At 43.1% G+C, this 26,137-nt stretch overlaps 1 protein-coding gene across 3 annotated transcripts in view; it reads right to left on the bottom strand.

The window, feature by feature from the left end:
* The window catches only part of PRKCZ (protein kinase C zeta), a 368,822-nt gene that overhangs the window by 44,877 nt on the left and 297,808 nt on the right, over nt 1–26,137 (bottom strand). For all 3 annotated transcript variants that reach the window (XM_068240660.1, XM_068240663.1, XM_068240662.1), the window contains 4 exons: nt 11,464–11,561; nt 10,495–10,581; nt 7,385–7,520; nt 3,192–3,279 (listed from right to left, as the gene is read on the bottom strand). In XM_068240660.1, coding sequence (XP_068096761.1) covers nt 3,192–3,279; nt 7,385–7,520; nt 10,495–10,581; nt 11,464–11,561 — 409 coding nt within the window. The remainder of the gene's footprint in view (nt 1–3,191; nt 3,280–7,384; nt 7,521–10,494; nt 10,582–11,463; nt 11,562–26,137) is intronic.

Genomic DNA, 26,137 nt, shown 5'->3' with positions numbered 1-26,137 from the left:
TTCAGAGCGATTTAATAGGGGAAAGCAGGGCCCAAAATCGCTTTTCTTTAGTCTGCTCTGAGCGTTAATTAGGTTCTGGTTGGAGGTTAGTTTGCTGCAGAGACATTAGGCATTCCATAGGCCACAGGAGAAAGGGATTGAGTATTTGATTTGTAGGTGGAGTGAATGGGTATTCGATCAGATGTTGTGGAGCTGGGAGAGATGCTAATAAAGAGAAGGAGGAGAAAAAGAAGGTGCAGTTGCAAAGATAAAGGCCACAGCTGATTGTAAGAGCAGGCAGGTAAGGAGTTAACAGACTGGAAAAAAGTAGGGGGGTGTGTTAATCCAAGCAGAGTGGGTACATAGCATTTAATACATGAAACTCCATTGTCTCAATATTTCTCTGGAGCAAAGTAAGCAACGGGTTTGGTAGGCAAAAGCATATCAGGAAGTGGTCATCAGATAGGTGTGTGTTGGCTATTGTTTGTACACAAGTTCCAAGAAATGGAGATTGCTTTTTCATGATTAATTCAGGCGTAAATCATATCAGGAATCGATAGCTATGTCAGAAATCGAACGCTGCCTGATCTGCACTGGATGACCCTTGGCTTCAGCGAGTGGTCCTCTAGGAATGGTTTTAATATATAGCCTTAATGACACCGCTGATGGAAAGTGGAGCCAATTAAGGTAGTAAAAGATTTAATTCAGCATCAAAGAGCCACCGATGAGCAGAAAGCGTGCAAGCAACCAGCACAGATTAATTTCAGCAATCCATACAAGGTGAGAAACGGAGACAAGACGTAAACCATTCAGAGGTTAATTCAAACATACATTTCTCTGCTACAAAACTTGTGGCAAGTCCATTACCTTTAACCACTTAAGGACCACAGTCTTTTCGCCACTTAAGGACCAGAGCCTTTTTTTCCATTCAGACCACTGCAGATTTAACGGTTTATTGCTCGGTCATACAACCTACCATCTAAATCCCAAAGTATTCACGAAGAGGCATGGTGAGATCATAGAATATTTTATTTTTTGGCACAAGTTAGCGGAAAATGACACTGTGTGACAAAAAAAAAAGTTTCCATTTCTGCTAACTTGTGACAAAAAAAAAATGAAATCTGCCACGGACTCACCATGCCCCTTCTCTGAAAACCTTGAAGTGTCTACTTCCCAAAATGGGGTCATTTGTGGGGTGTGTTTACTGTCCTGGCATTTTGGGGGGTGCTAAATTGTAAGCACCCCTGTAAAGCCTAAAGGTGCTCATTGTACGTTGGGCCTCTTAGCGCAGTTAGGCTGCAAAAAAGTGCCATACATGTGGTATTGCCGTACTCAGGAGAAATAGTATAATGTGTTTGGGGTGTATTTTTACACATACCCATGCTGGGCGGGAGAAATATCTCTGTAAATGACAATTTTTTGATTTTTTTTTTTACACGCAATTGTCCATTTACAGAGAGATTTCTCCCACCCAGCATGGGTATGTGTAAAAATACACCCCAAAACACATTATACTACTTCTCCTGAGTACAGCGATACCACGTGTGTGGCACTTTTTTGCACCCTAACTGCGCTGAGGGGCCCAAAGTCCAATGAGTACCTTTAGGATTTCACAGGTCATTTTGAGACATTTTTTCAAGACTACTCCTCACGGTTTAGGACCCCTAAAATGCCAGGGCAGTATAGGAACCCCACAAGTGACCCCATTTTAGAAAAAAGACACCCCAAGGTATTATGTTAGGAGTATGGCGAGTTCATAGAAGATTATTTTTTGTCACAAGGTAGCGGAAATTGATTTTTATTGTTTTTTTTTTTCCCCACAAAGTTACATTTTCCACTAACTTGTGACAAAAAATAAAATCTTCTATGAACTCACCATACACCTAACGGAATACCTTGGGGTGTCTTCTTTCTAAAACGGGGTCATTTGTGGGGCCCTAAACCGTAAAGGGGTAGTCTAGAAACCAAATGCCTCAAAATGACCTGTGAATAGGAAGTTGGGCCCCTTAGCGCACATAGGCTGCAAAAAAGTGTCACACATGTGGTATCGCTGTACTCAGGAGACGAGTAACGCGATCGCCGCAGAACCCCCCCCCCCCCCCCCCCCCCCCGCTGGTTACCCGATCAGCTGACAACGGTCCTTTAGGAACAGACATTGCGTCCACCCATCGGCTGTGGGCGGACGCTATGTGGTTAAGGTACCCAAGAAGGTGTACAGGCACTATAATGCCACCTTTCCTACAGTATCATTTGTGTTACTGACCTGGAGAAAGGCCCTATCTAGGGCATAATTAGAAGATGCAACAACAACAACAAAAAGTATAGTTAACTGTATTATAAATATGTAGTAATTCAGGAACTGAGTAAAAATCTTGGTAACAGGGACAATGATATAAAAGTGACAGAGCTTTTAACCCTTTCAAATGCCATCCAAAATAAATAGCCTCCCTGGCAGTATAGATGACCCTGACTCTTTCAGGTAAAATAGCAGAAAACGGTGTGGATGAGTCAGGCTCGTAAAGTACTTCTAAGGCGGGGTTCCATTTTTAGCATTAAAAATTAGCATTCATATGCAAATTTTTACATGCTCTGGAAACCTGCATGCGAAAATGTGCATATAAACAAAAAGACAAGCTGCAAGAATGCGAAAAACCATGTTTTCTGCCAAAAAGCTAAAGCGTAGGAAAATTGTGGCTTGCCAAAAAGGGAAAATTTAATTTAAAAGTAGTTTAACCCTCTGGGAGATACAATTCCATCGCCCAGGAGGGGGCGCAGCACTTTTTAACATTTTTTTTTTTTAAATCATGTAGCTAGCCTAGCGCTAGCTACATGATAGCCGCTGTGCAGCGGCATCCCCCCCACCCCATCCGATCGCATCCGGCGATCAGCGCAAGCAGGAGATCCCGTTCAAAGTGCTAGCTGCGTGTAACAAAAAAAAAAGTTATGCAAATCGGCCCACCAGGGCCTGAGAAATCCTCCTGCGCGACATACCCCGAGCTCAGCTCGGGATTATCGCCCAGGAGGTTAATTGAACCACTTTTTACACAGAAATCAAGCAGAAATTAGATACCAGGGAGGTTAATACAATCCTTACTGCTGCACATTCTAATCCTTATCAGATATCAGCTTCTTCAGAAGGCCACATTCTCTTGGTAACTCCTAAAGAACGGAATTTAAAGTCACCCCATAGAAGCGAAAGGCCTCTTACTTACCATATTCTTCTCCTCTGAGAATTTCTGGAGCAATGTAATTGGGCGTTCCACAGAAAGTGCTAGTTGTGTCCCCTGGACCCAGGCCCTCCTGCAGCACACAATGGAAAAGTGGAAAATTGCACATATTTGTTAAAATCCATAGATATCAAATATACATTAAGAATACTCTGGCATCACTGACTTTTCTGCAAGGGGGCGGAGTTGCATGATGTAACCTGCAGGGCAGTACATGCCAGTGACTGTTGTAGAAAAACAAGCTGACCCCAGAAGTCTAAGTGTTGTTTCATATAGCAGCTGAGTGGATAGCACTTCCACCCTGCAGCGCTGGGTCCCTGGTTCAAATCCCAGCCAGGGCACTATTTATACAGAGTAATCCAGTTTCATCCCACATCCCAAAAACATACAGATTAGTTAAGGTTCCCAAAAATTGGCCCTCCACTATGAGGGACAGTTAAGTGACAAAACTAAACACGCTGTACAGCGCTGTGATGTCAGCACTATATAAGTACCAAATGATAATAACTTTTGCCATAGCACCCCTTGGCATCTGATAAATGGGCCCCGAAGACTCTCTAGCACTGTGTTCACAATAAGTAGAGAGGGAGTCGCAGAGCTCGCACTGCATACTAAACAAAAGTAAGGTAATGTGAAAACCAGAAGAGGAAAAGCGCTCTGTCTGTTAGCTTAAAGTGTACCAGAGATGACTAAAAATAACATTTTTATACATACCTGGGGCTTCCTCCAGCCCCATCTGCACGGATCGCTCCCACGTCGCTGTCCTCAGCCTTCTCCTGCTCAGATACTGGGTCTCATAACTTCAGCCAGTCTGCGCAAGAGAAGCGTGCCCTCTACGCATCTCTCCAGGAGCCGCTGGGAAAGATACGTAGAGAGCGCACTTCTCTTGCACAGACTGGCTGCAACTGGTGGAAATTACGGGACCCGGCATCGAAGCAGGAGAAGGCTGAGGACAGAGGCATGGGAGTGATTAATGTGGATGGAGCTGGAGGAAGCCCCAGGTATGTATAAAACTTTTATTATTAGTCAGCTCTGGTTTCTTTTAAGTTCAGCTCCTCTCAAACTCCCACTCTGAGAATTAGCTGCCATTTCTTCTGCTATGCGTTAACTCGAATACTGTACTTCTTGTATTGCTGTATGAAAGCAGCTGTATTACTATGACGAATGTAGTATGTGGATGTTTTGTGCTTGCTAGCTCATTTTCTATACTCCACTGTGCTATTTTGTTGTATTGAAAAATTTGCAATAAAATGTCACTGTTCAAAAAAAGTTCATATCATTTCTGCAAGACAACAGCAATAAGAAAACATTAGATTCATGGAGTGACTTTTGCCAAGGGCGTTACACTTTCAAGCAGTGGCAAGCACTGTGTATCCCATTCCTACAATACATGGAATTTAAAGAAAAACATTCATATAAATATAAGAGGAACCACAGCACATCAAGGTCTTCTTAATTTTTTTACTGAGCACAAAACCAGCACAAGGTTCAATAAAGGGATTCGGAAGACCTTGGTATGCTGCAGATCCTTCCATTAGCTTGTTACTGGTGGAACTGCACCACTTACCTTGCGGGAGGAAGCCGCTGGATCCGAATGAGGCTTCCTTGGTCCTCGTCACCCTTAGGGATCCAGCGCTGGCAGCCCCATAACACCAGCAAGGTAAACTATTACTTTCTGCGGTCCTGTGCAGGCGCAGTAGCGGCTTTCCGATTGGGCTCAGGTAGAAAAGCCAATCCTGATTAGGTACACTCTACGGCGCAGGTGACTCACGCCTGTGCAGCAGAGCGGACCCCATCGGGCTCTGCTATTTCTGCCTGAGCCCGATCGGAAAGCCGCTACTGCTGCACCTGCGCAGGCGCCAGTGATGGGCTCACAAGTAATTGCGTGCATCGAAGCACTCGAATTTGTGATTTAAATCACAAATTCGAGTGCTTAGACACTTGTAATTACTTGTGAGCCCCTGCCTGGCAGGCGCTACTGAGCCAGAGCCGACATGCTTGTGGGCTTTATTTTTAGGGGAGACAGTGCTGGATCCCTGAGGCTTAGGAGGATGGGGGAAGCCTCATTGGGATCCAGAGGCATCCCCCTCCCGAGGTAAGTATCCCTCAAGGGGTGTTTTTTTTTGTTACAGAGTCTAACCATTTCAGCCCGCGGGGATTTTTCACCTTATGCATTGGAGCAATTTTCACCTCCCATTCATTCGCTAATAACTTTATCACTACTTATCACAATTTATTGATCTATATCTTGTTTTTTCCGCCACTAATTAGGCTTTCTGTGGGTGGTACATTTTGCTAAGAGCCACTTTACTGTAAATGCATTTTTACAGGATTAATAAGAAAAAAATGGAAAAAATTCATTATTTCTCAGTTTTCGGCCATTATAGCTTTAAAATAATCCATGCTACCATAATTAAAACCTATGTATTTTATTTGCCCGTATGTCTCGGTTATTATACCATTTAAATTTTGTCCCTATCACAATGTATGGCGACAATATTTTATTTGGAAATAAAGGTGCATTGTTTCAGTTTTTGCGCCCATCACTATTTACAAGCTTATAATTTAAAAAAATCTTTGTAGTATACCCCCTTCAAATGCATATTTAAAAAGTTCAGACCCTTAGATAACTATTTGTCTTTTTTTTTTTTATTGTAATTTTTTTTTTTTCCATTTAAAATTTTATTTGGGGAATATTTTGGTGTGGGACATAAAAAGTCAATTTTTAATGTTGCTATATGAGTAATTTGTAATGTAAAAAAAGTGTAGATGTAGTTTTACTATTTGGCCACAAGATGGCCACCTTCATTTTTGTTTTCCCTCCTTGCACGTCTCGCTAAGCGGAAGTACAAGGGGGATGCGGAATTTCTTCCGGGCAGAAGAACTGAAGCCTCACGGGTGAGCGCTTCGGTTTTTCTGCGGGGAACAGGGATCGGTGATCGGGAACCATGTTCCCTTTCACTGATCCCAGGGCTACCGGGGGACACGGGGGCGCGCCCGCGATTGCGCGCAGGAGCGCAGCGGAGCAGCCGCCCGGACGTGAGCTTCACGTCTGGGCGGCTGAAATGGTTAATGACTAACTGTAGAAGATTTCTTTGCAAGCTTTCAAAACTTTAAATTTCTTCTTGAGGCATAACACAGAACTGGATTAGAACCACTCCTGTATCATGCCTGAAGAAGAAATTTAAAGTTTTGAAAGAAATCATGTACAGTTAGTCATAGTGATTAAAGGTGTAACCTAAACAACTTTTGTTGTTGTCTTAAGATTCTCTCCATGACTAAAGGTGGCCACGCACCATACAATTAAAAGATCTAATTTTACACCAATTCGATAATTACCATCAGTTGTCCTAAAAAATCGAAAGCTTTTTTCATTTGTTTGAGAAATCTGATCCAATTTCCTGTTTCTATGCAATAAAAGACAATGGGGAATGTTGAATTTTTCGGATCAATTTGTATCAAAATTGTATGGTGTGTGGAAGATTGATGTACAGGCCCAAGCACATTTTTCTGAGTTTTCAATTTTTTTTCATAATGGGGAAAAAGTTAACGTGTGTGTGTGTGGTACATTGGTCAGATTTTTGAAATGTTACAGTCAGTCAGAAAATTTGATTGCAATTCTTGAATTGAAAAGATATTTAAAAAATTGTATGGTGTGTGGCTACCTTAAAGCGGAATATAACCCTGCATTTCAACTTTGCTCTAAAACATTATTTACAGTATATTATATGCAACCAGCATTTTTTTTTTTTTACTAGACCAGCATTGGAAGGGTTACACAGGGCTTTAAAGTTCCTTTAGATTTCTGCAGACGCATCCGAAGCTGAAAAGAGATACATTTTGTTTACAGAAATGTATCTAAGTGTTGAATGACTCATCTCTCTGACTGAGAAGGAGCTTGGAGGACTGCCAAAGAGTGTGTAACTGTTTATCAATAGATACATAGAATGTAACAATCTGAGCTTCTGCATATCTCTCCACGGAACTTGAAACGTCTGTGTTTAACCCTTCCAATGCTGGTCTAGTAAAAAAAAAAATGCTTTTTGCATATAATATGCTGTAAATAATATTTTAGAGCAAAGTTGAAATGCAGGGTTATATTCCGCTTTAACACCAGACCAAATGCAACTGTACGGTAGACTGAAAGAGAAGGAAGCAATGAGGCTTTCAGAGCTCACCTTGCACATGCCGTAATCTGTCAGCTTGATGTGTCCCTCTGCATCCAGCAAGACATTGTCCAGTTTAAGGTCTCTGTAGATAATGCCTCGTTCATGCAAAAAATTTAGAGCTATACAGATTTCAGCAGCATAAAATCTACAACGTGAAAAACCAGAAAACCGTGCATTAGAAAATTATATACAGAAGCATATTTTCAAGACTAAAGGATGCCAGATATGCTGGAGAGAACAGACAGCGTGACTATTGGGAGGGTGAGCCAAGTAACCACTGGGCATCCATCTTTACAAGGATAAGGCTGCATACACATAAGCAAATCTGGAGGCAAATGGTCATTATAAATCATTTCCCAATTGGTGAATAATTGGGCACCATACACTGGTACACTACTACACAGTTACTTTTCCAACTGATCTTTTTGTTCTGAACAAGTTTCTTGAGGATTCTGTATTAATCAATTGGTCAGCTGCAAATGTGCACAAAGCAACGTGTGCCTGATTGATCAATATTCACCAGAACATCAGATCATAGTAGACTGAGGAAACTAAGGTGCAGGATGGAGCCTGGCAGCTGCATCTCTGGACAAGATACTGACATTTCTGAAGTGTTATACAAACATGCCACTACTGTTTGCATGCAGCTCAGGAGCAAACCTTCAGCAGAATTCCTGCAATTGAGCTCTAAGGGCTCTTTCACATCAGAGCTTGCGTTGGAGAACGCTCAAAGCATACGTTTTGTTGTATGCGTTTTAATGCGTTTTGCACTGCAGTGCACTGCAGTGAGTGTGCGTTTTTAATCCGTTTTCAATGCGTTACAGGACATAGGAAAACGCAGGTAATTTTTTTTTCTTTTAGTTTTCAACTTTCTACATTGTTCCTCTGTTGCATTCTGGGACTGATTGCCTGCGTTAACGGATTAAAAACGCGCATAGTGTGCGTTTTACATTGACTAACATTGTAACGCATAAAGCTAGCGTTGGCCGAAAAACTGCGCCTGGGTGCAGTGTAACGCAACGCACAAAAAGGCTGCGTTGTATGTGAAAGCTAAAATGAAAGTCTATGGACTTTCATTTCACCTTGGGTAACGCAAACTTTATCCTTTGCGTTGAAACGCAGAAAATCTGCCCTAATGTGAAAGAGCCCTAAGGGCCTGAGCCTACTAACGCAGTTGTGTCCGCTTTTCAGCATCTGTAGCATTGACGTGTAAATGAAAAGCGGACACAACTGCGCTAGTGGGTTCAGGCTAGTGATGGGCGAACAGTGTTTGCCACTGTTCGGGTTCGCCCGGATTTTGGCCTGTTCGGGTTCGGTTCGGCACCCCCCGAACACCTCATGGTGTTCGGGAGGGTGCTCGGGCACGCTGCCCGAACCCGAACAGGCCTTCTTTGTTCGGCCGAACACAGCCGTGTCCGGCCGAACATAGCCCCCTATAGGGTCCCAGCATAAAGGGAGAGCATGCCCCGGGGGGGGGGGGGGGGGGGGTGTTGGAAATGCCCCCCACCTCTCCCCGCTAAGCTCTCCCTTCTGCCGGTACCCTATAATTAAATTTAAGTGCCCAAAAGTACCTGAGGAGGAGGAGGGCAGAAAGAGGGAAGCCGGAGTTCTTGGGCGCTAATACCATCTGGTACTTCCGCCCTCTCGACGCACTTCCTGTTTACATTTGAAGTCGCGTCAAGAGTGCGCAGAAGTACCGCGATGACGCGTACGAGGGTACGTGTCATGTAGATTATAGGGTACCGGCAGAAGGGAGAGCTTAGCGGGGAGGGGGGCATTTCCGCCCCCCGCGCGCTCGGGGCATGCTCTCCTTTTATGCTGGGACCCTATAGGGGCCCCAAAGGGACATGTTCGGGTTGGGTTCGGGGATCGGCTCGAACATGCCGAACATCAGGGGCATATTCGGCCGGCCGAACCACACTGAACCCGAACATCCAGATGTTCGCCCAACACTAGTTCAGGCCCTGAGGCCCTGTCTCCACTCATCAGTTTTTCTGTGCATAAATAATAACTTCACAGAGGCAATCTCTAAATGTATGGCCAGCCTGAGATTTGACCATGCTTACTGCATATGCTTGTTTCAGGTGTGCCAGAAAGATAAGTAGGACAGCCAGTCAGAATGCATAAATTAAAAAGAAACCAATATGGCAGCTTCCAAACCGCTCTCGAAACATGGTCAGTTTCATTGGGAGAGTTGTAGGTAGCACAGTTCACGTCAGAGTCATAATGTGATCAGGCTCCAGGGAGAGTGCATACAGCGATATGAACAATTTTAAATTTGATTTTTAGTCTAGGATGATGTGGTTTCACTTTAATAGTAGAAACTGAGCAAAATAGGCAAAAAGTGTTCTTTAAGAGACATTACGAATGGCAGCCCACACAACCTAGCACTTTAAAGTTTCTCTAAAGGTGCCAATTAACAGCAATATTTTCCTCAGATTTGTGGGATCATAGATGATCAGAAGGTGATTATCAATTGTTCCCATAAACGGACGGATTAGGGCACTTTTTCTCTTCAGATACAATCGTAAAGTCAAACATTCTGATCTACAAATTTCTGTATTTCTGTATTCTTATGGACCATAGAATGGTTTCATGTCCATTTTCTTCACATACTGCATGGCTTCCTGCACAATTTGCTCATAAAAATCTGATCAAATAATCGCACCTGAGGAAAGTATTGTACTGTTAATGTGGACCTGAACTCTTGCACAGCACAGAAGGAAAACATATAGAAATGCAGCCTGTATTTAGAGTTTAGCCTAATTCCTTCTCATCTGTGACTAAGCACAAGCTGTAATTTACTCCCTCAGCTCTGTCAGCTGACTACCATGGCAGAGAGCCAATAGGTAAACATAGAATGTTAACAATATGGCTGCTTCCATTAAATCAGGATCAGATTTATTGCAGGAGTGCAGCTGCAACAAAAAAAAATTATTTAAAAGGTTATCTTTTAGAGCAGAGAGGAAGTTTTGGGTTCAGGTCCGCTTTAATGGGCACCTTTAGATACCCACCAATGCTGACACTACCCAGAACTGTTGCTGGATAAACCATATACTGTACATGCAGTCGGAGTACCAACTGTAGCATGATTCCCATTCCACAAGATGAAGCCATACCTGGCATGTTCCTCCGGAAGTTTTCTTTGCCTTTGCATATGAAACATGAGGTCACCTCCATTTACGTACTCTATAACTAAAAACAACCTAAAACACAAAAGGAAAACCTGTTAACACGCAGCTCAACCTAAACAGGAGTACAAAAATAACAGCAGTCTCCAAGATAATGCCTGCTAAACACTCCCAATATCCTCAACATATAACATAGCCCCAGAGAGCCTTTAACCAAGAACAAGTGTTTATGGTCGATTTCAACTTTCATCCAAATTATTATTATTTTTTTATATGTAGGACAACACTGTTCCAGTAAGGATAGAGCAGCATGTTGGCGTAGTGGTTAGCGCTCTCGCCTTGCATACCTGGGCCCCAGGATCGAAATTCCAGCCAGGGCACTATCTGCAAGGAGTTTGTATGTGTGAGTCTGCGTGGGTTTCCTCCGGGCACCCAGTTTTCCTCCCACATCTCAAAAACATATAGATAAGTTAATTGGCTTTCCCCTAAAAATTTGGCCCTAGACTACAATACATATGTTACACGATACATACATAAATATATGACTATGGTAGGGATTAGATGGTGGCTGGATGGTGTAATGGTTAAGGGCTCTGCCTCTGACACAGGAGACCTGGGTTCAAATCTCGGCTCTGCCTGTTCAGTAAGCCAGCACCTATCCAGTAGGAGACCTTTGGCAAGTCTCCCTAACACTGCTACTGCCTATAGAGCGTGCCCTAGTGGCTGAAGCTCTGGCGCTTTGAGTCCGCACGGAGAAAAGCGCGATATCAATGTTATTTGTCTTGTCTAGATTGTGAGCCCCTCTGAGGGACAGTTAAGTGACAAGACAATATACTCTGTACAGCACTGTGGAAAATGTCGGCACTATATAAATACTTAAAAATAATAAAGGAGGGGCCTCACTTCAAGGAATATGATAAGCCACTTTTCTAGAAGATGAATAATAAATGCTCTTACCGGCTTGGTGTCTGGAAGCAGGAGTGTAAACCGACTAGAAAAGGGTTATTAGAAGCTTGCTCGAACACGTGCTTCTCCGTCTGCACCCAGTCAATATCCTAAAAAGAGCAATTCAGTCAGAATGATATGACCTGCAAGCCATGGAATAAGCATCAATTAATAATTCACAGAGCGCAGCCAGCCAATCGGCAACATTTAGACGTCTTCTTCCCATCAGCCCACAGATACAAGAGGCATGCATGGAGACTGACAGCTCAGAAGCACAGAGACTTCCTGCTCAGTGTCTGCCTGGCTGTCTGCTCCGCTCACAACCGTTATATTTGCATAAGTGATGCTACACAAGAAGATGTGCGCTCAGATTCCTAGCTCCGAGAGAAGTAAATGAGATTAATAATGGATATAAAGCACAAACAAAGCAGTGTTAGGGGGTAATAAAATTAAAGAGACTCCGTAACAAAAATTGCATCCTGTTTTTTTATCATCCTACAAGTTCCAAAAGCTATTCTAATGTGTTCTGGCTTACTGCAGCACTTTTTGCTATCACAGTCTCTGTAATAAATCAATGTATCTTTCCCTTGTCAGACTTGTCAGCCTGTGTCTGGAAGGCTGCCAAGTTCTTCAGTGTTGTGTTTCTGCTATGAATTCCCCCTTCCAGGCCCTTCTATGCACACTGCCTGTGTATTATTTAGATAAGAGCAGCTTCCCTCTTCTCTTTTATCTTTTACAAGCTGGATAAATTGTCCTCTGAGCTGGCTGGGCTTTCACATACTGAAGAATTAGACAAGGGCAAAGCTGTTTGCAGGAGAAAAAAGAGCAGCCTGAAACTTCACTGCATGAGAACTGCAGGGAGAGAGAAACACACAAATTATCTCTTGAGATTCAAAAGGAAGGCTGTATACAGCCTGCTTGTGTATGGTTGTATTTTCTATGTGTGGACATACTGCACATCAACCTACTTCCTGTTTTGGTGGCCATTTTGTTTGTTTATAAACAAACTTTTTAAAACTGTTTTTAACCACTTTTAATGCGGCGAGGAGCGGCGAAATTGTGACAGAGGGTAATAGGAGATGTCCCCTAACGCACTGGTATGTTTACTTTTGTGCGATTTTAACAATACAGATTCTCTTTAAGGCATGGGGCACTCTGTGCACTGCATAATAATCACACCTCTTCAAGGGAAGGCAAGCTAAATTGTGCTGCTACTGACTAAAAATTCAGCAAGGAAGCAGAGAGTTGTGCCTGGCTATATATTTAATATTCCCGATCAAGGAGTCTGATTTAAAACGAATGACAATTTCTTAACCAAAAGAAATGATCACTACACAGTATAGATGTGCTTCTATCTTCAATATCAGCAACCAGTGTGAGTAATCAGTTAGCTACACCATTCTGAAAGAGACTAACCAATCAAACGCTGCACTCTGACGTTATGATCCCACCCCCTTTTCTAACCAAGATGCTGTTCAACTGATCATCTGACTCTACTCGGAAATAAGATGGTCATACATCATTAGATCAATCATCAACATCCATCTACCCCATGTGTATTGTTTAGTTACTAACCACTTGCATTATTACATCAGATTGTAGAAGGGATCAGATTTCATATGAACTGCATTGCTGTTGTCGCTGGCTTTGTACTGTTTGGTGCAGTACAAAACTATGAAGCACTTTACCAAATGCTGCACTGCAAAAGCACCTACTCCTGCCTTTTGATTTAATAAAAAAAAAAAAAATACACCAACTGTGGTGGCCTTCATTTTTTTTTTAAAGTAGGTTGTTGAATTTTGTATTCAAATGTCTAGTATTGTATAATGGCACATATATTATTTTACTGTACTCTGTGCCCTCATGAGATACACCCGCCCCCTTCCCAACTCCTGTTCTTGAGATCACTATAACGAACATAAATCCTGATGGTCTTGGGAAGAGGATAAGAGAGACAACAATAGAGATTGATTAGGGTTAGATCTATCATGTGACCTGAACAAGAGCAGGAGATTAGAATGCTATGACTGTTGTGTTTACTTAGCAGACGGGACAGTCCCATCACCATTCACGGGTGTGGTGGTAGCTACCTCATGTTTCAGATCTGTGAGACTGAGTTATTCACAACCAATAGCCACTGTTGTCCAAGCAGCTGGAACTATTTCCTGTGACTCATTTTGGTGTGCTGTGCATTATTTATCTGATCCTAGCCTCCATTGAAGCGCAGTTACAGCGCAAAACGGCTGTCAGGCACCTGTCCCCAGCAGCCACCGCACCACCACACTCTGCAAGATGGTATGTTACCTCTTTTAGCTACGTTTTTGTACTGCTAATTTGTGCCTCGCTATTGGAATAAAGCACCTGCAGTGCCGATTGCCTTCCTCATCTTCTTCATTTATATGCATTATTTATCTGAACTACTATACAGAATCAGTACTTAGTAAGCAAGGCAACTCCCTCCCCAGTGTTAAAAAGCATGTAAGCTGCATGAATCAGGGTGCCTACAAACATTAAGGCTAGTTTTACACTTACTTTTTGTGTTGCATGCACATAATGCAAAAAATGACAAAGAGTGCGCCGACACGGTCATATGCATAGCGCCGCCCGCACTCAGTGATGTTCTCCCTGCTGGGCAGGAAGTATGTCACTGGGATTACCGTCTGTATGCACATGCACGCTGCACCACGCTCCATTGTTTACACTACATGTGTCACCTGTAGACTTACATTACCCCAACACATTGTTGCCCTTGCGCTGGATCGGATACTTGGCGGAGCACAGCAAGGGACCGCAATAAGTGTTAAAGTCTCCATAGACCAGGGGTCTCAAACTCGCGGCCCGCGGGCCATTTGCGGCCCTCGATACAACATTTTGTGGCCCTCGCCGGCAAAAGCTTCCTTATAGTTCGCTTCAGTGCTCCCAAGTAATCCGCCGCATCCCCGCCGCTAAACGAGGGCTGCAGAGCCCCCAAATCACCCGAGGGGGCAATCCGCTGGCATTTCCTGAAAGGGGCAGAGCTTTCAGCTTCAGCTCTGCCCCTCCTGACGTCAATCGCCGCACGGATCGCTGCCTCTCCCCGCCCCTCTCTGTGAAGGAAGCGTGAGAGGGGCGGGCAGAGGCGGCGATGCGCCGCAATTGTGAAATTCCTTATGCGGCCCAACCTCATCCTGACTTTGCGTCCTGCGGCCCCCAGGTAAATTGAGTTTGAGACCCCTGCCATAGACTCTCCAAAGACTTTCATTGCCCCTTGTGGCAAAACAATGAAAATTTAACTTGAATGTGTAAAAAGGGCCTTATGTAGCATGAGGGCCAACAGATTTTTAATACAATGAACAGATAGTGTAGGTAAGCTCTCACACTACAAGGATGTGGTAAAATTGGCCAATCAAAATGGGATGTGTGTAGGCACCTTTGAGGCTAGTACAAGGAATGTCTTTCGAGAGGGATCAGGATTTGATCCATTGAGTGACAGTGGCTGTACAGACACGTCGCTAGGCTCCAGATTGCCAATGCTTTCTATTGCTTTGCGGAGAGAAGAGGGCCAACGGAGCTACACACAAGGAGCGCCATACAGCCAGCAAGGGGAGAGAGGAAAACCATGGTCTAGGCCAGTACTTGGCCGAGTCGATCTGCCGGCCTGATCCCTGGCCGTGGCATCAGGGGTCGCTGTGCTCAAGCTAAATTATTGGCAGAGGCGGTCCTTATCATACTCCTCGGCAGAGTTTCAGAGTCTGCTAAACAAAAACAAAGTTCAGCACCAAGGACAGCACCTGCCTCTTGCAATATATAGCAAGCTCACATCACATCAGATAAAGATCCCCACCACTGTGCGATCCAATCTATTTACACCAGCAAAAAGTGACATTTTTAAGGACTATGGGTAATTTTACCCACCTTGGTTTGAATCCTCTGCAGATGTTAATTAAAACCTCAGATCTTCCTTATTTCTACTATCTGTGGAATTAACCCTGCCCCAATAGTCTCCAAATGATTATTATGTTATACTGCACCCCCAGAATGGTTTGCTTTTATTTTGCAGGTTTTCCACAATTTATATTATGTGGAACATGATCCTACAATTTCCATTTGTCACTTGAGTGTTCATGGTACGGACAGATATTCTGTTCACCCTCTTGCCTTTTACACACGCACCATGACATTTTGAAGTGTAAAGTACTTTCTAATTTACTTTTCTGTCCTGCATATTGCTAGCTGTTTTTATTGAGCTTATTCAAATTACTGGCTTGAGATGTGACCAGCTGTAAAGATCAAAGATCTGCTAATCCGGCTGTCAATCAAAGCAATGGGCAGCTATAAGCAAAAAGTTATTGCTAAAACAGGCTGCCAGGGGCATCTCAGATCTCTGCAGGAGAGCAAAATAAATCCACTATAACTTGAATTATTAATAATGAATCACTCAATTTGTAACTGCTAATTTACTAAACAGTTTGATGCTGCTGAATAGGTCATGCTACTGATAACAGCATTTCAGTTTGGATGCCTATGCTAGCAACTTCAATTGTGATCATTCCCCTCAACAACAATTTGCTTCCTTTTTTGTGCCTATTAATAGCTCACAGGGGAGGTCAGAGACATTAAATAAGACATAAACAGTGGTGCCATGAGACGTAATTCATTACAAGGAAGGGGACAAGAGGAAATACAGAAGATAGGATGATGCCAAGAATTATGCCGACAACACAGAGAAGACGTCATTAACGAACACCTGAAGTGAGAGAGATAAGGAGGCTGCCATTAACTTCATTTTTCCACCAAGAACAAGTTTTATTTAGGTAAAAAAAAGAAAAAAAAGGAAAAAAGATATACATACAGTCAGAGTATAACTGGTATAAAAGCTTGGTTTATAGTAACAGTATAAAATAAATCCATAAAAAAACAGTACTGCATGATATGATTTCAGTTGCAGGTTTAATAAACAGGGTTCTCATGGGAACAACAAGAGGAAACCACAGTAGAGATCCAAGAAGATTGGACACCCACCGCCAGTAGGACCCTGCCAGATAGTGGAACTGAGTTATCAAGACTTCATACACTGTATAGAGTTTCGTTTTCGGGGAAGAGACCCAAACCACCCAGATCCTATCATACTTTTTTGAAGGATCCCCTACGTTGGGGAACAGCCTTCCGCAAAGCTAGCACCAGGTTAATTGCTCTGATTCAGTCACTGCATGTGGGAACTGTAGCAGTGATCCAAAATTTGGTTAACAGTTTACAAGCAATATGCAGTACCTCAAGCAAAGAGCTTACAATAGTTACCAGACAAAGTATCAGGAAATATACTCAAACAAAATGTAGGATCACACACCACCGGGCATCCCATGTGGTCATTTGTAAACTTCACCACCTGTTCCCAATACATGTTAGCAATCGGACAGGCCTGCATTAAATGAAAAAAAGGTGCCTGATGGAACAACACACTTGGGGCATTTGGGGAGAGCTCCAGGTTTGAATTTTGCAAGGCGTACTGGGGTCATCTATGCTCTGTGGAGTACATATAAATATAACAGTCTATCTTATGACGTGATATTTTGGCAACTTTCTCTAAAGTTTCATCCCACTCATCAGTGGACAGTTCTCCCACATCAGAATCCCATGTTACCCTGCAAGCCTGAGCTTTGGCATGGGCTAAGGGGAAAATCAAGGCTTGGTAGAGGACAGATATTGTTTAGAAGAAGGGCCAGAAATTATACTATGAACATCTAAACTTCCTGGTTGAGCAGGAATATTATCAAACTGGCAGTTGAGTGTATTCTTGAGCAGCAAATACCTGTAAAGAGTTGTGTGCGGTCAATAATAATCAGTATACAGCTGGACAAAAAGATTTAACCATCCCACTATACAGGACAACTACATAACTGGGGGGGGGGGGGGAGGATATACGGCAAGAAGCAAATCAGGGCAACTGAAAAGTAGACAATGAAGAAAGACATACCGGCCCTCTGGATCAAAATTACTTTGCAGGACTTGGTAATGCAATAGTCTAGTGATTAATAAGGAGACACCATGTAACTGAGGGTTGTATATGGAGAACAAGCACCATTCTATCATGGCCTATGAGTAGCACAAAGGAGAGTAGTATCCATGTGTGTTTCCTGCAGGGCAAAAACATCCACATCTAGCCTCAAAGGACAAGTGAGGCAAGCCATTAAATCTATCTTTACATATCTGGGGCTTCTTACAGCCCCTAGAAGTTATTTAGGTCCCTCACTGCAGCTCCATTCCACCTGGAATGCCCCGTGCTGACATTCCAGGTGAGGAAAGACAATTTGTGAGCTGACATTGTGCTATAAGGTCTAGTAAGAAGTACTGGCAATGGGTTCCCTGGTGATAGATAATGCAGCAGCAAACAAGGTATAAAACCATGAAACAATGAATACTCCGCTCCTTGCTTTGATAACGAGGCTGGAGCACAATGCCAAATTCACAATGGATGTCTGAGCCAGTTGCAGGCAGTGCCAGAGAAGGTATGCCTCCCACCAGCATAACCCAGCTAAAAAGCAGCACTGTCCCAACCTCCAGATGGGGGTTGCCCCAGCAGTAAAACACATGCTAATAAAGTATAGGGAAACTTTAGACGAAAGTTATTGCTAAAATTAAGCCCACAAAACTATATGCAAGTCGCTGCTTAGAATGCATAATCAATGCAAAGCACAGCAAAAGTTCCAAGAGACTTGCAGTAACCAGCAGAGAAAGAGAGGATACTGTTCCATGGCTCCAGCTGCCCTTACAGACACTCATAGACCCAACCATGTCCAGTTTCTGTGTTAGAATGGGGCAAACAGCATTACCGGCTTTGAGAAGTCCCCGTCCTTGTGGCTAGCAAAAACCATCACCCATTAAAGAATAAAGGATGAACATGGTAGTGCTGCCAACCAAAAAGAAGAAGAATAGAATAAGAAAATAACAGCAATAAGGCACAGGGAACAGGAGAATAACTATTCCAATCACAGAGAAGAATGTGACGTGACAACATCAAGCATAGAACACTGGTCACAGGGTAGAAGGGGACAATATAACCCCTAACCTCTAAGAAGAGGATGACAATGTCAAGAGCAAAATACAAAGATAGAGAAGAAAACTATCAAAAATAAAGCTGAAGAGCACGACAAGTACAAAGAAAAAGGACAGCAACAATGCTAATCCAGACCAGAAGATAACACAAAGTACAGAGAGACACAGGAATAAATGTGATGACCACCCAAATCTCATTTGTAACAGAAGAGGTTAGATTGATTTCTGTGAATGATTTTAGTTTTTTTCAGTTTACTGCAAGAAAACTTATATTTGTAAAATAAATTGAATTTAGGATTCTCTGATCTGCTACTCAGCTGAGAGTGAATGACAAGGACACCCTCTAATTCAGCCTTTCTGAAGTGTTGTAGCTTCCCTGCAATAATGCTCATGTACTGCTGTTGCCCAATACCAACTGTGAAGACAATAGAGACACACAAATGTCATCAGAAGCTACCTTTGTTCATTCAAGATGGTATGTTTAAAGCAAGCATAGATTCATTTCACTGCATATCATTCTCATGCAATCATTGATCAATGATAACCTTTGCCTTTAAATAGAGCCTGGGGTGAGCCTGGAAGTCCTGCTCATCTTTCTGGTAAATAGTGTCTGAACCACACACCTGAAACAAGCATGCAGCAAAGCCAGTCAGACAGACTATGGCTACAAGTATTAGAGTTAGTGAATTAACAGGACAGCCAGGCATTGTGCGTTGCTTAAAATGACATAAATATGGCAGCCTCCATATGCATCTTACCTTAGGTTTCCTTTGAAGGGAAACGGATGGTAGTGGGCTATAGAGGCTGACATATGAATTTCCCTTTTAGCAATATAGATTCCCTGTCTGTCCTGCTGATCCTCTGCAACTACATCTTTTAGCTATGGGCCCTAAACAAGCATGCAGATGTTTGACTGAAGTCTGACTAGATTAGCCACATGCTTTTTTTCAGGTGTGTGACTCATACAATACAGATGCCAGAAAGATCAACAAGACTGCCAGTGAAGTCGTATTGTTTAAAAGGAAATACATATGACTGCCTACATATCCCTCTCACCTCAGGTTCCCTTTAACATGTTTGTCTACAATATTGTTTTCTGATCTCCTCAGACAATTTTCTCTTCTCCTTTCTCTATTCAATGTTCAGTGAGAATAATTAAACTATAAACTGGACTGCTTTATTCAACTTGAGTTCAGCCTTCAATCTGAAAACAAAAACCTCCACATTTTTGTTTTCACATCTTAAAATCCTGAATGCCATTTTTACAATGTCACATTTATTAAAAAAACAAAACAAAAACAAAACCTGGAACAGGTCTTGTTTCCTGGTGATCAGCCTTTGAGAGGTGGAAGCTGCAGTACTATACATAATGCAAGAAAGGGAATAGTTGGCACTACAGCAAAAGATAGCCGATACTGGTGTGGACAGGCAGGGTTCGAGCCTCCGTGGAAGCGCATTTCTAGTGCGAAACGGCCATCAGGCATTTTGTGCCCAGCACCCACCGCACCACCACACTCCGCAGCAATAGTATGTGATTTCTGAACACTGTTCCATATGGACTATGTACTGTGCCTCACACGTTGGAATAAAGCATCTACAGTGCCGATACTTTCCTCTCCTTCAGCTGCAGTACTCCAAATCACACAAACATGAAAACCCCTTTCACTTTCTTTGGAAAGTCGCAAACCGTTAGTTTTCCAGTTGTAATTGCTTGGTTTTTTTCATGTATGGTTACTAGAGAAGGTTATTTATTGTTCAGCACTGTGCATTATGTTGGATCGACTGTATATAATTTCAATAAATAATAATAATAATACAAAAAAGGAAACCCAAATGAGAGCGATATGGAGGACTGCCATATTTATTTCCTTTTAAACAAGGCAAGTTGCCTGGCTGTCCCCCTGATCCTGTCTAAGGGCCTGAGCCCACTAACGTTGTTGTGCGCAGTTGTGTCCGCTTTTCAACAACACAGCAATGTTACAGGTGGACAAAAAGTGGACAACTGCATTAGTGGGCTCAAGCCCTAATAGTTTAGCCATATACCCTGAACAAGCACACAGATCAGGTGCTCTGACTGAAGTCTGACTGCATTAGCTTCATGCTTGTTTCAGGGTTGTGATTCAGACACTAATGATTCCAGAAGATCAACAGGACAGACATGTAACTGGTACAGTATTGTTTAAAAGGAAATAAATATGGCAGCCTCCATATCCTTCTCATTACAAGTTCACTTTAAGAATAATATTTTTTTTTGCCAGTCTCTTTGAGGCTTTATGGATAGAACTCTTGTATGGCGTTATCTCCAAACGGTTTCCTGTTGCTCAGAGTGCTGATTGATAGAACACAAAGAGTACAATTCTGGCTGTTTTAAAAGCACTGGTTGCTGGAAATGAGGCGATACCTAGCTGGAAAGGAACAAGAGATTTATCACCTTGATTAATAGAAGCACTTAAAAGACACTGCATTATCTGGCCAGGGGAGCCCACAACACAATTCCCAGGCTGGTACTGTTCAGAACAGCGCACACAAATCAGATTAGTCACTGCTGACTGCACCGAGTACTTTACCTTTACCTCTGATTTTACTCCATTAGCTTTGCTTCCAGCTTAGCAAAGTAAACATAACCTCAGTTCCTGCAGGAAAGGCGCACCAAAATCCTGGAGAGACCATTCAGAGATTCAGTATACTGCTGAGCACACAGAAAAATGTGGAAGCGTGCCAGGGATAGTGTCACAGCTCAGAGACACTTCCTAGTTTTTATCTCTTTATTGAGTGAGAGGAGAAATACAAGACATCAAGCCTGCAGAAGGTGAGCCCTATGCTGGGAAAGAGAGATCAGTGGATTTTGTTGAGGGGCTTGAAGGCAACAACCATATCAGCACTGTACAATGCATTCTGACAGGTGTCCCAACATTTTTAGGTAAAAGTACAAAATAGGCGTAGAAATATGGAAGAAGGGACTTCCGGTTCCGGCGCCCGCATGGCGGCAGCGAGAGGAGAGAGCTCCGGCTGAGTGTCAGCTAAAAACCCCCTGAGCGGCATACAATTCACTCGCGGGGACCGGACGCGGGGTGACACTGGTGAGGGAAGCATCCGAAACCCTCAGACCGCTGCATGGACCGCTACCTTACTCGGTCCAACTCTGCTACGCAGTCACCCGCGGAAGACACCACAGCAAAGATGGCGGGCGCAAAGAGTGCGGTGAAAGCCACCCCAGGCCGCACGCAGGCCAAAGAAAGCATGCAGAAAGATGACACAGACTGTGACACCGATTTGGAAGACAGCGAGAGGGGTAAGAAGGGTGACCTCCAAATTGACTATAAAAGGCTGGCTGCGGAGGTGGGAAAGGCACTGGCCCCTGACATCCAGGCCACAACAGAGAAGGCCCTAGCAAGCTCCTTAAAAGTGATAAAGCGGGACATAACAGATCATAAAAAGAGAATCTCTGATATTGAAAAGCGCTTAAGTAATTGTGAAGATGAATTGCAAAAAGCAAACAACACCATAGAGCAACTTCTTCATGACAATTCAGCAGCACATGTACGCATAGAGGATCTGGAAAATCGATCCAGGCGCAACAACCTGCGGGTGGTGGGGGTAACAGAGGACATTTTGCCTGCGCAGCTACATGAACTTTGCTCTGTACAAATCCCGAAATTGCTAGGCCTCCCAGAGCCACTTAAAGTAGAACGAGCGCACAGAGTGGGCCCCCCTAAAAGCAAAAATAAAAAAGGCCCCCCGAGAATGGTCATGGTACGATACCTCGACTATGCAGACAAGGTGGCGTTGATGACCGCCTACAGAGCGCAAAACCATGATCTCGCAGTGAGGAGCCATACAGTGCGCCTTTTCAATGACTTTTCCGCAGAGGTGTCACAGAAGCGGAAAACTTTTAATAAAGTATGCAACACTCTATTCAGCAAAAAATTGAAGTTTGCACTGATGTATCCAGCAGTCATGAAAATCACTGACCATGAAGACAAGATTCATACATTTGATACGCCGGAGCAGGTGGAGACGTTCTTGACTGCACTAGATGCAGATACAGGCTCACATTCAAATGATGCAGCCGGTGGAGAGTGAGAAAAGTAAAGATGGCTGCTGCTCTGGCTCTCAAGGCATAATAGCCAGACGTATGAGCACAAAATAAAACCGTACTGCTGGTACGAACAATTCATACAAATTCACAACTGATACGTCCTGACAGGGCAGGGAAAGAAGTGCCTTGCACCCGGATTGGGCCCTAGGGACTAAACCTGCGGCCACCCATATTCAAAATGATTAGCAATAAGATAGCAGCACAAATGTGGGATATACAATAGCCCAATCTATAGCCAAATGTGTAAATTTATAGAGTAAAATGTTTAACCGCTGAAATGTACTAAGCATGTTTTGTTTAGCTTAGCAAAAGCCTATATGTCATTTGTCATAAGATAGCTCGGGGGGGGGATGTTAAATTAGCTGACTGCTCCTTTAACGTTTAAGGAGAAGATACGCATGCGGGGAAGAAGAGAAGTCACTGAACGCAAGTTTTTTAGGGTTATTTTGGGGTTAGGGAGGGCTAAGGGGTTTCTGTTTTGGTATCTCTCAGCACCAGGAACGGTTCCAATAAGTAGGATTATTAAGCTGCAACCTGAGACGTACCCTTTATGTAGATCCATAAAGTAAAATGAAGTTAATTTCATGGAATGTAAAGGGTCTGCAGTCCCCAAACAAGAGGTCGCGAATTTTACGCCACTTAGGCAAATACAAACCCGATATCTGCCTATTGCAGGAAACACACCTAAAAGAGGACCAATATAAGTACATGACAAAATTTTGGGTGGGTGAAGTTTATGGTTCACCGGCAGTAGAGAAAAAAGCAGGGGTTATGATTCTGATCAGCAGAAAGCTTAACTGCAAAGTACTAGGGCATGAACATGATACAGAAGGCAGATGGTCCAGGTTGCAGCTTCAACTGGCAGGGGAAGTGATTATTATTTACAACATATATGGCCCCCACACGGAAAATGGGAAGTTTTATCAAACTATACAGCGTAAGCTTCTGGCAGAGCAGAATTCACAGATCTTACTAGGGGGAGATTTCAATACGGTACCGAACCTCTGGGAAGATAGAAGTCATCCCAAACATTCTCTAAAGCACAGAGATAAATTTATAGAGCCCCTCTTAGAGGCCTGCGATCTAATTGACACATGGAGATATGCCCATCCATCGGAGCATGACTACACTTTCTACTCCCCGACCCACAAGACATTCTCCAGGATAGATCTATTCCTTATACATAATCGACTCACTCCCAGAATGACAACAGTATCTATTGAAGACCTAATTATATCTGACCATTCCCCAATTCTTTTAGAATTGGAGGACTCATATCCCAGAGGTTCAGATATTGTGTGGCGTTTCCCAACAGCTCTATACGGCAATGAGGAGTTTGAAAGCAAATTAAAATTATGGTGGCAGGAATACACTACGGAGAATGAATTACATACTGGTGACCCGGTTCTTTTTTGGGAAACCGGAAAAGCAGTGATAAGGGGTAGGATTATTTCACACGTATCTGGAGCAAAAAAGCAAGCTCACAGAAAGTATGCACAAGAATTAATTAAAATAAGGGAAGCATATACCAAATTTAAACAATCTCCGTCTGAGGAAAACAGGGAGAATTGGCAAGAGGCAAAACTTAAAGGGGATATATGGCTCAAGCTGCAAATTGAACTACAAAAACCATATACAAATCTCACCTTCCATAAATATGGTGAAAAGGCGGGAAAATTACTAGCAAACATGGCGAAGGCAAGAGGGAAACCCCAGCAAGCCATGCAATTAAAAAATAAAACAGGGGAGCTTCACTCAAATCCCAAGATCATTAATACAATTTTTAAAGATTTCTATGAGAAGCTATATTCCTCAAATCATCTAAACTCCACACGTTTAGAGGGTGCCATTGCCAATCTCCCAATTGGAAGACTGACGGAAGAGCAACTAGTTAGCCTTAATGCTGAGATAGGAGTGGGGGAGGTCAGGGAAGCGATCACGGGCTTGTCAAACCAAAAATCTCCAGGACCTGATGGGTACTCTGCTGAGTTTTTTAAAATATTAAAACAAGATGTAGGAGACCACCTTACCAGATTATATAACCATATAATGGAAAATGCGCAATACCCTGAAACGGGAAAGACGGCATATATTAAATTGCTTCCAAAAGAGGGGAAAGATATGTGTGAGGCAGCTTCCTATAGGCCTATCTCCCTTATTAATCAGGACGTCAAGATATTATCGAAAATTCTGGCAGACAGATTATCTCTTCTGATGCCGGGGCTTATACACTCAAATCAAGTGGGGTTCACACGTGGGAGATCAGGGGTCACCAATATAAGAAAACTCTTAACAATATTAGAACATGTACGTGCATATCCCAAGTCATACAAAACAGCAGCTGTCCTTGTGCTGGATGCTGAAAAAGCTTTTGACAGTGTGGAGTGGGATTGGATGTTTGGGGTCCTGCAGAAAATGGGTTTCAATGGCCCCTTCCTACAAGCAGTACAAGCTATGTACCTGGGACCCAAAGCCAGAATAATGACGCATGGTTTTCTCTCAGAATCTCTCGTGATGCGCAGAGGAGTAAGGCAAGGATGCCCATTATCCCCATTATTGTTTAATTTAGCCCTAGAGCCATTGGCAGCTCTTTTAAGAAAGCACATTCGGGGAGTCCAAGTGGGAGAAGTGGAAATCCAGCAGTCACTCTTTGCTGATGACATACTCCTCTTTATAGATAACCCACAGACTCAAGTGCCCCAAATATTTAAAATACTAACGGAATTCTCATATCTATCAGGGCTAAAAATTAATAGAGACAAAAGCGAAATAATGCCCCTCTCAAAATTAGCTGACACTAGATCATGGCCCGCCTTGGGATTACGGGTAGCTTACACACAGGTGAGATATCTGGGAATTAAAATCCCCAGGGATCCCACCCAAATTTATGCCCTAAATTATACACCCCTGTTTAAACAACTTAAAGAGCAATTAGACAGATGGGATAAACTTCCAATAGGCCTAGCAGGAAGGGCAGCTCTTATAAAAATGACCACCATGGGAAGACTGCTCTACCCCATGCAGACAATCCCACTCCTTATCCGGCACAAGGACATACAGCTACTTGAATCTGCTTTTAACAAATTTCTCTGGCAGGGCAAAAAACCCTGTATTGCATTAAAAAAGCTCCAAATGACAAAACTTTTAGGGGGGCTGAATATGCCAAATATAAGGCGATACAATTTAGCGGCACTATTAAGACACGTACAAGATTGGGTAAAAGGAACTAGCAAATACTCAAACTTAGCACTGGAAGCGGAAATTGCAAAGCCATGGGCGCTCGTGGGTCTTCTACACTCAAAATTAACTGAAATACCTGTCAGACTCAAACAAAATGTAATTTTTAAAGACACCATCTTGACATGGAGGGCAGTTAGGAAAAAGCTGGGTCTCCATTGCTTAATCTCCAAGTATATGCCGATATGGGGGAACCCTCACTTCCCAGTAAGTACCACACAACAGTTTTTTGCAAATTGGGACCAGAAAGGAATCAGTAAACTGGGCAACCTCCTGCGTCTGGATACTGGCAAGTGGATGACCTTTGAGGAAGTAAAA

Source organism: Hyperolius riggenbachi, chromosome 6 (assembly GCF_040937935.1).
Source record: "Hyperolius riggenbachi isolate aHypRig1 chromosome 6, aHypRig1.pri, whole genome shotgun sequence".
Lineage (NCBI taxonomy): Eukaryota > Metazoa > Chordata > Amphibia > Anura > Hyperoliidae > Hyperolius > Hyperolius riggenbachi.
Note: the sequence above shows the minus strand (reverse complement) of the source record. Positions and strands in the feature narration are given on the sequence as shown.